This window comes from Phaethon aethereus, assembly GCF_964289735.1.
Source record: "Phaethon aethereus genome assembly, chromosome: 12".
NCBI classification, from domain to species: domain Eukaryota; kingdom Metazoa; phylum Chordata; class Aves; order Phaethontiformes; family Phaethontidae; genus Phaethon; species Phaethon aethereus.
The window spans coordinates 8,445,472-8,461,263 of record NC_138588.1 but is presented as its reverse complement, the minus strand read 5'-3'; the positions used below and the strand labels follow the sequence as shown (position 1 = coordinate 8,461,263).

Here is a 15,792-nt window from a genome sequence, read left to right as displayed (position 1 = left end):
CTGGTTATTTTCCTGTCAGGTCTTACTGTGGTTCCTGCACAGATTCTTCTTTTGAATTGTCTTGTTGGCTTGTTTGTATAAGTTAATGGTACAGGGGGAGGGAAGAAAAAAAAAAAAGAGTGGTACTTAGGGGAAGCCAGTTTGCATCCACCTTGTCGGCAGGGCTGACTGCAACGCAGCCGAGACAGATTAGCACACCACTGCCTGCCTAAAACAAATACACAGCAGCTGTTTATCAGACAGGGCTCAGCTTTCTCCAGGAGGAGGTAAACAGATTTATGCAGATGAACCTCCCAGGTGCCCTTGCAGCACAGCATCTTTCATGGCTCCTCGGCCTTCCCTGTGAGTTACAGCCAGGACAGACGAGCAGAGATGCAAGGTTAGCACAATAACACGGCCATTTGCACAGTGCCGGCATGGTTTGTCATTGCTTTATGTTTAAAGCCCATATTTAATGGTAATGTAGAATTAATCATAGTGCTGATCTCACTGCGAATGGAAGAATTTCATGTAAACCTCCGTATTTTAAGCCTACAGCACGTGAAAAAGCAATTTATTATACATCACTTATTATTCCATTTGTGCCTAAAATACTGTGAAGCAAAATTTATGGCCGTTTGAGGTTGAGAGGAATTGTGATCAGCAAAAGTACTTTTCTGACTCTACATTAAGATTGTCCAGTTGCTGTTAAACTACTTAACTTCATGAACCACTTTTTTTTTATAAACATGCAAGTTTACTTTAAATCCAGCAGTGCTACGTGAGTACACTACTTCAAAAGGATTGTTCCTCCCTCAATTCAACTCCCTCTGCCACAATATGTCCTTAAATTCTTCATATAAATTTTTCCTGAAGCTTTTCAGGTGACCCTAACAATTTTCTGTAAAATCTAGTCTTGAAGATAGATGGCATATTATTTTAATAATGTAGATGTAATTACACAGTCTGGATGCTGGCTCTCAGCAACGTCTGACCGTTTATTAAGATGTTGTTGGGAGGAGGAATTGGAAGCTGAAAATTTTGGACAAGACCCTGGGGAATTCAGAAAGAGAGGTTTGGTTCAGTTCTCATGATGTTACCACTTACTCATCAGAAGTGTAAATAATCTCAAATAGTATCGCTGGTTATTCTGAGACAGTTTCCTTTTTAACTTTATCTGATATCAAATGGGGCAATTGGATTGCAATTGCTACATTTCTGTTGGGATTATGAGTTTTTTAAAGTGTCCTTGGGCTCCTGTTAATACAAGATCATTTCCCTGCAGCTTTCTTGACTGCTGCTATTCAGGAGACCAAGAATTCAAATACATGGTTTGTCAATACAGCAAATCCTAGGTACTGTGGTGATGAGTGCTATAGAAATGCTTGCCAAGAGAAAGAGGAAAAAAACCCCTTGTCCTCTATTAAGTAAATTGGTGCCATTTATGCTTTTCTTAGATTGGGACTTTCCTCACCCAAGTGCATCACTTAACATTTCAACACATAATATTTCAGATTTCTCAAGATACTCCTAAAACACTCAACTAAACCAGGTGGAGAAGGCAAAGTCCACATGTGATTTGTTCTCCCTGGCTGTCACTGCAGATTTAAAACAAAAGTAATTTTAGATGCACCTACCATCCTGTGCCTTAATGTTACTAATATTATTAATATTGGTAACTAACAGTTTTCAGTCTATTGAACAATTAATGAAAAGGTCAATGGGATTCTCTATAGAGGCATCGCTCATTACAAGGCCCATTGCTTATGCGATCTCGCAGCATCCATCTTCCCAAACAAGCAAAAGGGCCAGAGATGGCAGTTCCTTAAACCTGCCTGTGAGCTCCTAATTAGAAAGCTTAATTGTATGAAAGCCATTAGGCTGTTAGTCTTCCAATCCATTGGCTTGTTGATGCATTAAGTGGTACCTACGTTGCCCCTACCCAGGGGCATGTGCTCTCCTGGGTCGATACAGGTGCCTACTCGCCTGCCTGGATGGTAGGAGTTGGTGGCAGACGGTGATGGCTGTTAGTGATGCTTCCCTGCAGCCAGTTTGAAACTCGGTGTTAGTCACCTCCACCTCCTGCATCTGCAGTGCCCCACGGGAAATGCATCTGAGCTAAGGGGTGCATACCCTACAGCAGCAGTGGCGCATGGAAGAGATGAAAAAAACTCAAAAGCAGTCCAGTTTGCGAGCAAGCAGGTACAGGGCCAAGTTATGAATGCCCCAGGGTAGGAGTGGGAAGAAGGCACTGTCCCATTTAATGCTTCTGCTTGAGAAGACCTCTAATACATCAGCTTTTCCTCACCAAGCACTGGAGAAGAGTGTGTAGCTCTTACTGCCCTGCCAAGACTATCAGGCTGAAGCTGGGGGGTCTGTGCTACCACAGTTCTCAAAGGAGGCAGTGAGGTCCAATGAAAGGCAGTTTAGAGAAGTGGCTGTGCATCTCTAGCTGTTTCCGCAGTTCGTTCTGGGCATTAAAAAAAGCCTCTTTGTGTTGCCAGAGGAGCTGTATGGGTGCTATGATGCCAGAAAGGTGCTTAGAGCTTTGGCAGGAAGTAGCTGTACCCTAGTGTTGTCCCCAAAGGAGAGTATGGAGACCCCCAGCTCTCCTCGCAACCAGTAACATTTAATCTTGACCCAGCATTTGTGGAGATCCTGCTAGTCACTTATCTACCCTTGTAGGTGCCTAGTACCTGGGTAGATCTAACCCTTATGAATGACCCTGTTAGCTGAGCAGACCAATCTTCATAAGCCTCTGCACCTTTCTTAAATTAATAGCTGTTGCTCGTTTGAGTCTTCTCGAAACCTCAGTTGCTATTATCTGTCAGTCTTCGCCATCCTAAATGTCAGTGGAAAGCATCATTGAAACTAGTGGGTTGAGTTTGTCTGTTGTGCCAGTGACTTTATCCTGGGGTGACCTTGTTTCTGAGGGAAGAATCGCACAGGAGATGGCTGCAGGGTCAGGGTCTTGCTGCAGGGCAGTGCTCGGCACTTCCAGCCGGGTCCTGCTAGTGCCCTAAGGTGCATGGGGGTCGGTGGTCCTCCTACCCTAGGGAACGATTTGACTCGCCAAGGTTCAGCCTCAAAAATCTGCCTGAGTTTGGGCTTAAACTGATCCTGATTGAAATGCAAAACTCAACAGGACCTTCTAATCTCGCCTGGCCTGGCATCAAAAGTATGGGACCTTTGCTACGCCTCACAGGAGAAGAATTATTTCCAGGATCATTCCAAAGAGATTCAGGTCTTTGTAGCAGATTTTGCCCCAAATGTTCCTTTCCCTGAGGGCAAGCTTGCCATGAGCTTGTAGTGAGAACATGATAAAACTGAAGTACTTTCCTTGCAGATGTTTTGCATGAGACTAGGTCCATCCCAGAGATGGCTGTGTTCCGGGGGTGGGTAAAAAGATCCCTGTAGATATTTTTGTAAAGCAATTTCAGATCCTTTGCAGCTTGCTAGAAAATTGAATTAGTTGTTTTCCATTCCCTGAATTAACCCTCATTCATTCTTCCCTCAACCCTCTCCCTCTTCCTCCCCTCCCTCTAACAGATGTCCAGCATATTAAGAGGAGAGACATCGTTTTGAAGAGGGAGCTGGGAGAAGGTGCCTTTGGGAAGGTGTTCTTGGCCGAGTGTTACAACCTCAGCCCCACCAACGACAAAATGCTGGTGGCAGTGAAGGTAAATCCCAAGGGTGAATGGCAGAGAGTATGGCAGGGGCTGGCCGGCGAGGCTGGATGAGCCTGCGTGGGAAAGGGCATCAGGGGAGGGCTGGAGGCCAGGGGCGGAGATTTATCTGATGCTGGAGATTGTGGTAAATCCACTTAGTCACACAAAGTTTCAGTGTTTCGCTTCAAGGTTGTCTATTCTTACCAGTGCCAAAGCCTCTCTTCCTGCCGACGCGGCCAGGAGGCAGCCGGGGAGGAGAAGCTGGTCTGGAAGCTGTCAGCTCCCGTGCAGCTGCAGCAGCGCAGCGTGGAGCCCACCTTCCCTCCCTGAGGGAGCGGGGCCTTTCTCGTTCCGGATTTTATCTACTTGTGGAACATGCAGAAGCTGAATCAAAAAAGGGCCTCAGCAAAAACGAGCACTTGAAAGCTAAGCGCAACTAATCAATTTGCTGGGATCAATTTGCTGCAGGATGGGCAAAAGCAACTCGGCTCAGCTCCACTCAGCTCCTGCTTGCCTAGCCACAGGTCACTCCTGTTTTGGTGATTTTGAGCCGACACAGGTTCAGCTTGGCTTGTGCCGTGCTCTTTGCATGCTTGTGAAGGTCCCCATGTGAGCTGTGCCCCATCAGTGTGGCTTTGGGCAGAGAAGACCATTCAGTGCAGAAATGTGCTCTCCTCTCAAGTGGCACCAGCTGGCAGACACACGTAGTCTAATCCCCAGGAGTTAATTGATGCCTCCTAAATTCTTGGAAGAAGATCTACATTTGAACCAATGCTCTACAGGGAGAAAGGTTCCAGCCCGCTCTCCAGGATGCTGGAGGCATCTGGTTACTTGAGAGTTGTTTTAATCACTGGCAGTTCAAGCCTTTGTTCTTTAGCTCATTTGTCCCCTTATGCTCCGGCCGTGAACTGCAAGATTGCACCTTTCACCTCTGAGACAGGTTAAAGCTGAGGTAGCACAGTTACCCGTATGATTAATTGCCTGATTATATGGCTGGTACCTGCCTATCAGTGTCAGCCATCCCTTACGCGATCCCGTCTCTTAAGTCTCTCTGAGTTTCATTTGCATGTAGGCAGAAACAGCGTCCGAACTTGTTTCTGTTAATTGCTACTGTGAGCTTACATCTCCAGAGTGCCTTTCATCCTGCAAGATCATACAGATCCAGCTTCGGAGCAGGGCCTTGAAAATCTGGCTTCTTGCCAGCTCGGGGGAGCAAGGAAGGCAGGGAAAAATCCCCATAATTTGGGCCACATTATAAGTCTTAGGGGGAAAAAAAAAAAAGGAAAGAAAAAAAGGCTTTACATATTAAGTTGAGATTTGGCTGCATTTCCTGAAGGTCTCACACTCTCGGTGGAGGCTGAGAACTACCTCCCTGGTCCCTGCAGCTCGGGGCAGCAGCAGGACACGCTGGTTAGGGCAGCTGAGCCCCCAGCCCAGAGTCTGTTTCTGCTCTCAGGGACTCCTTCCCAGGGCCAGAGAAAGTGGCTGTGTTACTCACTCGGTTAAATGCACTCATATTTTCAGCAGATCTAAAGGTTGCAGCCCCGCAGATAAGCTGAGTTTTGATGTGATGGCATGGACAAGCTTCCTGTTTTATTCAGCTTGCTTCTAAAAACATCCTAAGAAATGCACAAAAACTATATTCAGCAAAGAACGTTGAGGTTACAAAGAAGTCAAGTACTAGAAATGCTGGAGGGGTTGGTATTCAGGGCAAGTCCTCTGAACAGGTATTTTTCATTTCTCTATGGGCTTCTTTCATTGTGGTGATCACTCCTGTGTCTGAGAGCTCCCGAGGTGTGAGCGCACTCCTCCGCACAGCCTCACGGCGAGGTGCTGGCGTTGTATCATCCCCGTTTTGCAGAGGGCAGATGGAGAAGCAGAGAAACTGAGCTGAAAGCATCCACTTAGGTGGAGGATGGAGTTACTGACCTGCCTTCCCAGCCCCACAGGCAACAGGCACCAGACCCATATTGAGCCCCGCTGCTGCAGTAAACACGTGTCTGCTTGCGCAGACCTGGCTCCGATGCCACGTGAGAGGGGATTTCCCAGCTAATGTTGGAACAAATGACAATTCATGACAACGGCTGCAACCTGCAGGTGCTGAGTGACTTGCTGGATGTCATGTAGGAATCATGTGCTGAAGGCACAAATATAATCCACCCCAAACCTTCCCAGGGGAAGCATTTCAGTGGTTTTGGTGAGACTTCCCTTCTCTTCCTCCGGTCTCAGTCTTCATTCCTTGTTCCACCACTTCCAGCTCCTGTTTCCCTCATTTCTAAATGCTTGGCTGTGCAACCTTAGTAATGCGGGGTTTTAATATCTTTTTTTTTTTTTTTTGGTGTATGATATTTACAAAGTTACAGTCCTAACACCTTGTAGAAATGATTGCGTGTGGAGGAGAGGATACCTAAACTCACTGCAGTTTGGAATACTACATGCAACTACAGGAAAAGAGGGAGAAAAGAGGGGGAGGGGACTGTTTTCCTGGGGAAAAATAGGGTAACATGAACTAGCATCAACATTATGAAGATATGAAATGACTAAAAGTAATTGGGTGCCTGAGATAAGGATGGATGCTTTGCCATCTGCACAGTGTAACTAACATCCATCTAAATATCTCTAGTCAAGCTATCCCAGAGGACACAGAATTAAAATAAAATTATGCCATGTGACTAGCAGTTTGGGGGCAGAAGAAGGAGATGAAGCAGTGTCCTAAGGCTTGGGTAAAAACCTTGCAGGAAATGTGCTCCAAGGGGAAAAACAGCTTCTCGCTGCTTTGCTGCGCATGGCATTGCACCCAGCAGCGCCGGGGACCAGCCAGAGGCGCGTTAGCAGCACGTTCAACCCCTTCCCCTGTGCACAGCTTTCTGATGCTTAACATCCCCTTTTAGACATAAATTGGAGCCCGCACCTGCTGCCACCTCTCTTGTCAGCTTGGGGAGATTCAAGGCGTGGGGGCAGGCGTATTTGTGTGTGGGTAAGGGGAGAGCTACCTAAGTTCCCCATGGCTGAGGGGAGCTGGTGCACATCGGATTGAATCAAGTTGCCTTGAATCCTTTTCAGTCCCCTTTAGGCTGCACAGTTAAAGCCAGAAGTGGTACTAAAGAGTCCTGGCATGTGGAGGATGGGGAGAATATAACTGACACCCAACAACTCAAATCTGGAATTGCCTCTTTGTTCCCTTAAATGTTTGCAGAGACCATGCTGATTCTTGTGACCATTCTATCTTGTCAAATGTTCTGGACTTCAACTTTTTTACTAAGTGCTCATGGAAGAGCCCTCCCTTGATACCCTGTGATGACAACATGCTGCTTTCAAACTACCTCTCCGATGCAACTGCACAATAATGTATGAACAAGTGGCCTCCAACCCTGGGGAACCCTCTCTGATCGCTGGCTGCACCCACAGCAACATCTTCATAGCAACCCTGCAATGTCAGGCTGGTCCACACAGCCTGGAGCATGCAAGCTGCCCTGCAACAGCAAAGTGGTGTGCTCAAAGGTGGAAGATGAGATATTCTCAACAAGGGTACCAATTTCAGCATCAGTCTGCCAGGGGAGCTGTTATAAACAGCAGGGAATAAAAACATGATTTTAAAAATTATGAGAAAAGACTTGACAGTGTCCTTCTTCAGAGGCAGTTTGAAAAATCCACACAATAACTGCACAGCCAGGCAAATCCGTCTTCTGAATAAAGGCAGTATAGTCAGCTATTTCAAAATAAAAGACAGATAGCAAGGACTGGACGGCTCAGGAATTTAATAATAATGAGATATGAAGCCATTCACCCCTAGGTCACCAGTACAAATCCTGCCCAAGCTGGGAATAATTGGAAGCTATTACCCTCTGAGGCTTGTTTGCTGCTGCCTGGGAAATGAGTTGGGGAACCTGCCGGGCCGGTAACTACATGAATGAAATGCTGAGGTGGTGCCACTGACACCTACTGCCAGCCCTCCTAGTGCCACCCAGCTGGTGGCAGCCGTTCCTCTTCCCTCCCTCCCTCAGCAGCTCCTCTGTGATGCTGTGACCCACTTGTTCTGGCTTTGCCCTGACCTGAGCCCACCCTGTGTGTATCTGTGCCCCTTCTTTCAGGCACTGAAAGACCCCACCTTGGCAGCCCGCAAGGATTTCCAGAGGGAGGCAGAGCTGCTGACCAACCTGCAGCACGAGCACATCGTCAAGTTTTACGGCGTGTGTGGTGATGGCGACCCGCTCATCATGGTCTTTGAGTACATGAAGCACGGGGATCTGAACAAATTCCTGAGGTACGTGGGAAGGAGGGCGCGGGAGATACTGTACAGCTCCTCTGCAGCCTTGGTGTGTCTTGTTATAGGTCTGTGGTGCACCAGTGACACCACTGCCATGTGGCTGCTGGTGGGCTGGGTAATGAGAGCCCGTTGTTCTGAGTACAGCTTGTAGGAGATAATGGTCCTCACCAGATTTGGTGCTTTATTAGCCCTACCCCAACGTTTCCTCTAAGGTAGTCACAGGGGTGATCCTTGTGAGCTATGGAAACCAAACTTTTCTTCTCCCACTCCAGCAAGTTTGGAGCGGCAGGCAGCGTGGCTGCAATCCCTCTCTGCCCTGTGGGGTTAGAAGGACATGAAGCCATGGCTGTCAGCAGCTCCGAGTCCCATACACCCAGCAAAGCCATGCCCAGCTGAAGCAGGAAGGCTGCTAGCCATCACTCCCCATGTCACCCAGCTTCTGGTTCAATAGCACAAGAACCAAAATATTTCTTTGAGAGACTTTTTGGAGTCCTTGGTCTGATTGGTAACCTGGGCATTTATTGATCTCTAGTTCTCATTCCTATATTCAGAAAAGACCTGGAAATTGTTGGAGGAGCCTCAGGTGGTGCCTGGTCCTTGTTTCCTAAGCCTCGTCCTCGTCAGACAGAGATCCTGACTGAGATATACCAAATATCCTACCCTGTGGCACCATGCTACTCAAGAAACTAGGCAAGACCTGACGAAGTGCCGTAATTGCCTTTGCTGCCTCTAGAGAGGTGCAGATTGCTGGACACTCCCCCCCCCCAGTCATCACTGAACCATTTCATCAGCATGAGGCAGATCATTTGTGTGCCCTGAATCCACCAGCGGTGAGGGGCAGGGAGGAACTGTGGGAGGATGTTTGTGGTGCTGTTCTCCCACGATACAGAAATTATGCTCTGAAACCTGCATGCAAGTGGAGTGGTACTTACCTCTTGAAATAATTAGTAGTTTTATTTCCCAGTATTTAGAAAATTGGACCCTTGATATTTTCCTGTTTTGACTGCTAAGTGTGAACATGATTGCAGCAGGAACAAGAAGCTTGAGCACAGCAGGTCTAGATCTAGGGTTGGGATACACTCAGTGATTATTTTTCCACCATCACAGTCAGTTTCTGACCAGGAAACACAGATCCTTCCCTGACGTTTTAATTTCTAAGCAATCACCTACACCAGAAGAGCACCTATGAGCACCTAAGAGCACCTTCCCTACACCTGATGGGGAAGGACCCGAGAGGTTTCTTCTCTGGCCAAGCAATGCCAACCTGTTTGCAGCTCCCTTGGGGTGTTCGCAGGGCAGTGGCTGAGCTGGGAACATCCCTGCATTGGTTTCCCTCCTCATTTTGGTATATTTGTAGATAGACTGAACAGGATTTTATAGCTCAGTCCCTGTCTCAGGCTCTGGATAGACGACATCCTTGGCAAGGTAGGATGAGTGAAGACTGATGCTATGCTAGTTTTGCTGAGCTCCTCAGGCCTGCGTTCAAGGGAGAGCAGCCTTGGTTTCCCTGGGAGCTTCTCTTGTGGTACCGTCTTGCAGGGGCTCAGCAACCTCCCGCCAGCAGCAGACTAAACCCTGCCTACCAGTATGAAACCGCGCATTGGGCTGAAATGGTGTTTTAGCGCAGATTGGAGGTGCAGTGTTAAGGACAGTGCCTCAGCCTCATGACTGGAGCAAGGCAGTCTAAAAAAGAGCACGAGAGACTGTGTTCTTGAAGTGCTTCACAAGGAAGAGCAGAAAATGGACCCATCTTTTTTCCTGGCAGAACCAGCAACCTTATTCTCCCTAGAGGAGGTAGACATTACAGCCGAGGCACAACCTGCCTCTCTGCTCTAACTGATCTCCCAAACAGCACAGTCCAAAACAGGCTCTCTCGCCGTCTCAGAGGGATGCTCGTGCCCACTGCCAATGCCTCGTGGAACTGCTTCACACAACAGCGTGCTCCTAAGGCTGACACCGTGCTGAAGCCATGCACCCCCCACCCCACATGCCAGCCTTGCCCCAGGACGAGTCTGAGAAACACTCATGCCCTGGGAGGCCAGGGCCTGTCCCAGTCTCGCTGGGGAAGAAAGCTCGTTCTTGTGTTGTCTTTGGCCTTTATGAAGGAAAAGAAGCTTTCCAGATGTGTGGTCCCCAGGACTGCAGCCTCACATCTTCCAGCTGCATTTAGCTGCCAGTTTTTCCTCCTCGTGCAGCCATGGAGCGAGCAGCTACGAGCTCCCTTCTCTGCATGTTGGTGTGTGATAGGCAGTGAAATCCCTCTGTGTCCCAAAGGAAGCTGCCTTTTGGGACAAAGGAGCTTATACCCAGCAAACGGGAACTCAAAATACCTAAGGGGTCTTTGTTTGTCAGATCAGCTGTCTGCCAGTGGGAAACTCTGGGGGACGGGGGCTGCAAGGGGGTCAGAGAGGGTCGGTGGTGCGGGAGTGCCTGGCATCCCTCAGCAAGCAGCAGTTCTTATTGTGGCATGGTTCACCAAGCCCACAGCCGGAGTCGGTTGCTCCCAGGCACTGGAGGCCAGGGACGCTGGGAGTCTGTAAGAGAGACTCAGGTGGACTTTGCCCAGTTTAACTGCAGAAATTGGAAAAGTGGTAAAATGGAAGAGGCTATAGAAAAAGTACAATAAATAAATAAATCCCCCTAAGCATTGTTAGACCTTTGTGGGCTTCCCAGAGAAGACAGAGAATTTTACTGGTCTGTAAAATTGCCTGGTGTGGCAAGGGGACGCACTAGGATCAACACCTGCCAGCCGAGCTAGAGGTGACGTGTACTGGGATGGCTCTACACGCCTCCCAGGGCCCCCGCGTGTAAGACCATTGCTGGTGGTCCCCCCGCACGGAGGGAGGCTGCGATCGTGATGTCCTGGCTGTTGGAAAAGGGATAGTGAAAAGATCCTGCCGTGGAGAAATACAGGCATTGCTCTCCAGGGAGCACTGCATCCCTAGGGCTGCTCTACGCAGGGGCTGGAGACTGCCTGCAGGTTGTGTGCATGGCAAGGCTGGGCGCTCCCCGGCACACAGACCTGCTGCTCAGGGGTCTGCGGTAACCACCTTCCCTCTCTGCTTGCCAAATACCTCCATCGCTTCTTCCCTTTCCTTCTGTCACTTGATTTTTAGCTTTTGTTCTCTGTCTGTGGCAGCAGCAAATTTGAAGTAGGGATATTTGCGTGCTGCCGTTACTGAACCTCTTTGCAGTCTATAGTATGTTATTGCCATTTGCTGTTAGCACAAAAAGGCCATAGATTTTGTTAGAAAAGTTGTGTCGTTCTGATGTCTTTTTGTCAGTCCTTCCAGTGGAGCAGCCCCACAGTGGGACTGTCTTGGGACAGAAAGAGGAATTTCAGCAGAGGAAGCCAGAAGGGTGATTTTCCTCCCCATGTTGGCAAAAGCCTCCATCACTCCATAATAGCAAAAAACACCAACTGTTCTTTAGCAGAGGTTCCACCCAGTCTTATGGCTTTTCTGTAAAGCTGAGTTAAACCCCTTTCCCCAAGAAGAGATGGGCAGACCCCTCTTGTTTTTCCTGCAGGCTTCTTGATGCAGCTGAATGTACTAAAATCCCTCCTGTTAATCTCACGTGTGTGTTGATACTTCTTCCTTCTGGACTATAACCATGTGGGATGGAGAAAGGGAGGGAGGTGTACGTATTATATAGGACATACAGAGATGTGTCCTATATAGCAGGATGTATAAAGAACCAGTGAAATAGAAGTTCTTTAGAGGTCATTATTGTATTTGAAAAATGTGGCAGTAATGAGATAGTAATATATCCCTCACTTCTCACCTGGGAATGTTTACCTTTGATGACAACAGGTATCAGCTGCAACTAAATATGGTGTAGCTGCAAGGCATGACTATTACAAATTGTCCAACACAGTTTTAGAAGCTATTGTTTGTCCTGCTTTGCTGGTTTTAGCTAACCTGCTCAGTCCTGGCTCAGCTTCACCTGCTGTCAACATCTGTTGTCACCACCAGGTAATTTACTGGGGTAAACCTGTCTGTGGGCTGTTTAAATAAGACATCAAGCAGTCATTTCTGCATACACTCTTCTGCAGCTCCTCCTTGCCTTAGCAGTTCTTCTGGTGTGCTGCTGCTCCCACCATGCCCATGCGCCTCCAAGATGCCTCCAGCAGCCCCAGCCCTGCCACCCGCGCTGCTGCTCCCAGCCAGCTCATTCCACGTTCACTGCAGTATCACCCACTCGTGGCTCCCAAAAAGCACTCTTGGCTCCTCAGCACTCATTTCTGGAGTTCTTCTCCTCTTCCAGCTGTTCTTTTTACCAGGAGGGGACCTTTAGAGCCGTGTTCCCAGCAGTAGGGCAGCAGGAGGTAGCTGAAGACAAGGGCATTTAAAAAATTATCAGTTGAGCCCCAAATGCCTGGACGCTAATCCCTTTGGTGCACCATCAAACCCAACAGAGCCATTAGGGAACAGAGACAAAGGAGGGAAACAGTTTGGATTTTGTTGTGGGTCATTCAGTCCCACGTCAAGAAGGAAGGAAAGCTCTGTACGTGCAATTTCACTGTGCTAGTTGTCTATGGGGTTACTGCTGATGACAGGGGTGAAACGCCAAGAATCGTTTCAAGGAGAACAGTATGAAAGCCTTGGAGGAAGTACTGTACTGTATCTTAGTCACAGGAGGAAGGTCACAGCAAATCTCTTGCTTTTACCTAAATATGCGGGCTTTTGTTATTCCACCTTCACACAGGCTACCACAGGGTGAGCTCTACCAAGGCAAGAGACACCACAGAGGGAGCACGGCAAAGACAGGCTTGGTACACAGCGAGGGAGGGGACTAAAAAGGGGACAGGACAGGAATGAGTCTGACCTTCAGTCCTGCGTTTACAATGCATTTGGTTCAGCAAAATATTTCCTTTTGTTGCCTGGGATGTTCTCTGCATCTGCTGATATCCAGATCTAACCTTTGCACCTCTGCTCGTGCCATCACAGTTTACAATACCTGTGTTACCTCTGGGATAGCTTAGGGTATAAAGGGTATTTTCCAGGGATGAAGCTGCTAGTGTTCCTCTGAAACCTTTTATGTGATCTCTGGCTGTACTGGTATTGATCAGGGGGAGGTCGTTTGGTGATATGGCATTTGGAGGAAAGAGATGAAGCTGTTTGGGATTAATAAAGAGACTAGGTAGCGAGAATATGATGGCTGTAGAAGAAAAGGGTGTGATATCTCTACCTCTGGGAAGGCTTCCAAGGTGTAAGAATTAACTGGAGCACATATGTAAATACCTGGAGGCTCATGAGTTTTGCATAGGTCTTGCCAGTGGAGAATGTCCATATTGCATCAAGCCAATGGTCTCTCTGTCCTGGCAGTCTGTCTCCATCTGCGGCCATAAGAGCTTGCTTGCAGAAGAGTAAGGATAGGAGAAGGAGGTATGGCACCCACTTACCCACCAAAATGTTCCCCTAACCTCCTGTTCACTTAAGCTTTTCTTACTTCTTTTTCCACTGGAGCTGTGTGCACATCCTCACAGTGGCAAGTCGGGGACTAGTCCCTATCCCAGCAGGAAGAGCGACCGTGTGGGATTCCTATCTCCTGGTCACTTTTGAGACCCAACTCTATGCTTTTTGCTTCTTCCTCCCTATAGGGCACATGGCCCAGATGCTATGATCCTCGTGGATGGGCAGCCTCGACAAGCCAAAGGGGAGCTAGGGCTATCCCAGATGCTCCACATCGCTAGCCAGATCGCCTCTGGAATGGTGTACCTTGCCTCCCAGCACTTTGTCCATAGAGACCTGGCCACCAGGAACTGCTTGGTCGGAGCCAACCTGCTGGTGAAGATTGGAGACTTTGGGATGTCAAGAGATGTCTACAGCACTGATTACTACAGGGTAAGGCAGCTCCAGCGGCAGTTTGATGCTCAGAGCAAAGGGAGACTAGGAAATGTTACAGTAAATTAGTTTTTGGAGCTCTTGGGCTCATTCACTTGGTTATTCCCTCACTGAAACATGCACAAAGGTGTCGATCAGGCATCCCTGAACCACTGTCCTCACACCTTTTCAGTCCTGGGCGTGCTTGTAGTTCAGACATCCATGCAGATGCCTACACATAGAGCTCTCTGTGATACCCCAGTACACAGTCACATGCTTTGGGATGGCTCTGAAGTCATCCCATTCTTCCTTCCTATTTTTTCTCCCTGTTTTTTAAAGACATTGATAAATTAAACGTAATCCAAAGAGATGACAAAGACTACAGGCTGTGACCTCTGGTGTTAGATTAAAGAAACTTAATACAGGGACCTAGAGAAAAGGCAACTGAAAGACTGACAGATAAGTGCACAAAATATGGAAGAGGAAATAATAGGCAATTTAGGTTTGACCTCAAAACACTTTTTTCCAGCAGGGTCATCATTTAGACAATGGAATAATTTGCCAGTGGTATGTTGCTGAGGGCCTGTCATTAAAGAAGTTCAGGAAGCAACTAGATAAAAATGCCTGGGTTTAGGGCAGAGGCTAATCCTGCACTCGTCTCTGGGGACAGACTCAATGAGTCAGGAATGCCTTTCCAGCCTTTTCTTCTGTGATTTGTGCTCGCACTGTCCCCTTGTCTTGCACACTCCCTTTGTACCTGTCTGCACTGCCCTGTCTGCAGGATGGCAGCCTCCCTGGGGAGACAGCGTGTTTCTCACCCTTCCTCAGCTACAGGAGAAGCTGTGATGTGCAGAGTTTGAAGCACACTGGACCAGGCATTTGTTGCTGGACCACCCACTAGCAGGGAAAGTCTTTTCAGGCTAAGGAGCAGTCGTTTCTAGCCTGATGCTTGGAGTAAGGCTGGTTTATTTCTGGTTACAACATGGATGTTTGGCTTTCAGGATGGTTTCTATCAGCTACCCAAGAAAGGGTTGACCTATAGTCTTGATCTGATTTAGAAGGTTTTCTTTGTGTGATAGGCAGTTGCCAAGTAGAGTTAACTGCACTGGGGAGGAGGAAAAGGTGGTCAGATTTCTGCTGGGACATATCAGCTCTCCAAGCCCAAGACATTGGCTTATCACTGAGTTTAACTACCAGTGAGGGAGCCAGTCTTCACTGTGCAGCACAAAAGCCCATGTTTGGAAAAGGTCTTGGTGCAGAGAAAGTAGAGAGGTGACTAAGGCCCCATTGCTATTGAAACTTCAAGAAGGAGTGAGCAGGGAAGAGAAGATCCAGGGGGAGAATGAGAAGCAGCCCATGTGATTATCCGCATTCTTGCCTGGCTCCTTTCCTTCAGCTGTGTTAGACCTACCCCAACCCCTGCCGAGCTTGTGTCCCTGCAGCACCGACAGCTCTCTCTGCAAGGGGAGGATTCACTGCTGTGGCTGTGTGAACACTGGGAGGAACCACAAAAAGTGACAATTGAGAAGACCTCCATAGGCCAGTTCACTGTTGTGGGATATTTTGTGTTCTCTGTGGTGTTGTCCTGTAGACTTCATCATGTCTGTGCAAAATGCTTTGCTGAGGATTGATTGCTCCATGCTATCTCATGCAGTGTCATAAGACTTTTTAATGGACTTTTCTCTGCTGACCCAAATTGCCATGCATGACAGAAGCAATAACTAGTTATCACCTGTTTACCAGAGCAAGAGCTGAGCTTCAGACCACCACAGCCTTTTGCTTACAGTTGATTTTCGTTTCTCTGATTTCACTGACATTTGGTACTTTTAAAACTCTTGATCAGTAAGTCCATGCTCTGCATGCATGGAGACCTTTTCTCTGTTACTGTCCAAAGAAGGGTCCCAGCAAAATAAGGTTCTGACTGCCCATATTTGCATTGGTGGCGTGAGGGGCAGAGGGTTTACATGACTCGCCCAAGGCCAAAGCAAGATTCGGTGGCAGAGCTGGGAAGCCCATCCAGGCCATATATTCCCCCCAGCAAAACGCAGAACTC

At 48.0% G+C, this 15,792-nt stretch overlaps 1 protein-coding gene across 5 annotated transcripts in view; it reads left to right on the top strand.

Moving 5' to 3' along the window:
• NTRK3 (neurotrophic receptor tyrosine kinase 3) overlaps nt 1–15,792 on the top strand; it is a 216,196-nt gene that overhangs the window by 170,045 nt on the left and 30,359 nt on the right. For all 5 annotated transcript variants that reach the window (XM_082005030.1, XM_082005029.1, XM_082005027.1 and 2 more), the window contains 3 exons: nt 3,529–3,659; nt 7,739–7,911; nt 13,517–13,760. In XM_082005030.1, coding sequence (XP_081861156.1) covers nt 3,529–3,659; nt 7,739–7,911; nt 13,517–13,760 — 548 coding nt within the window. The remainder of the gene's footprint in view (nt 1–3,528; nt 3,660–7,738; nt 7,912–13,516; nt 13,761–15,792) is intronic.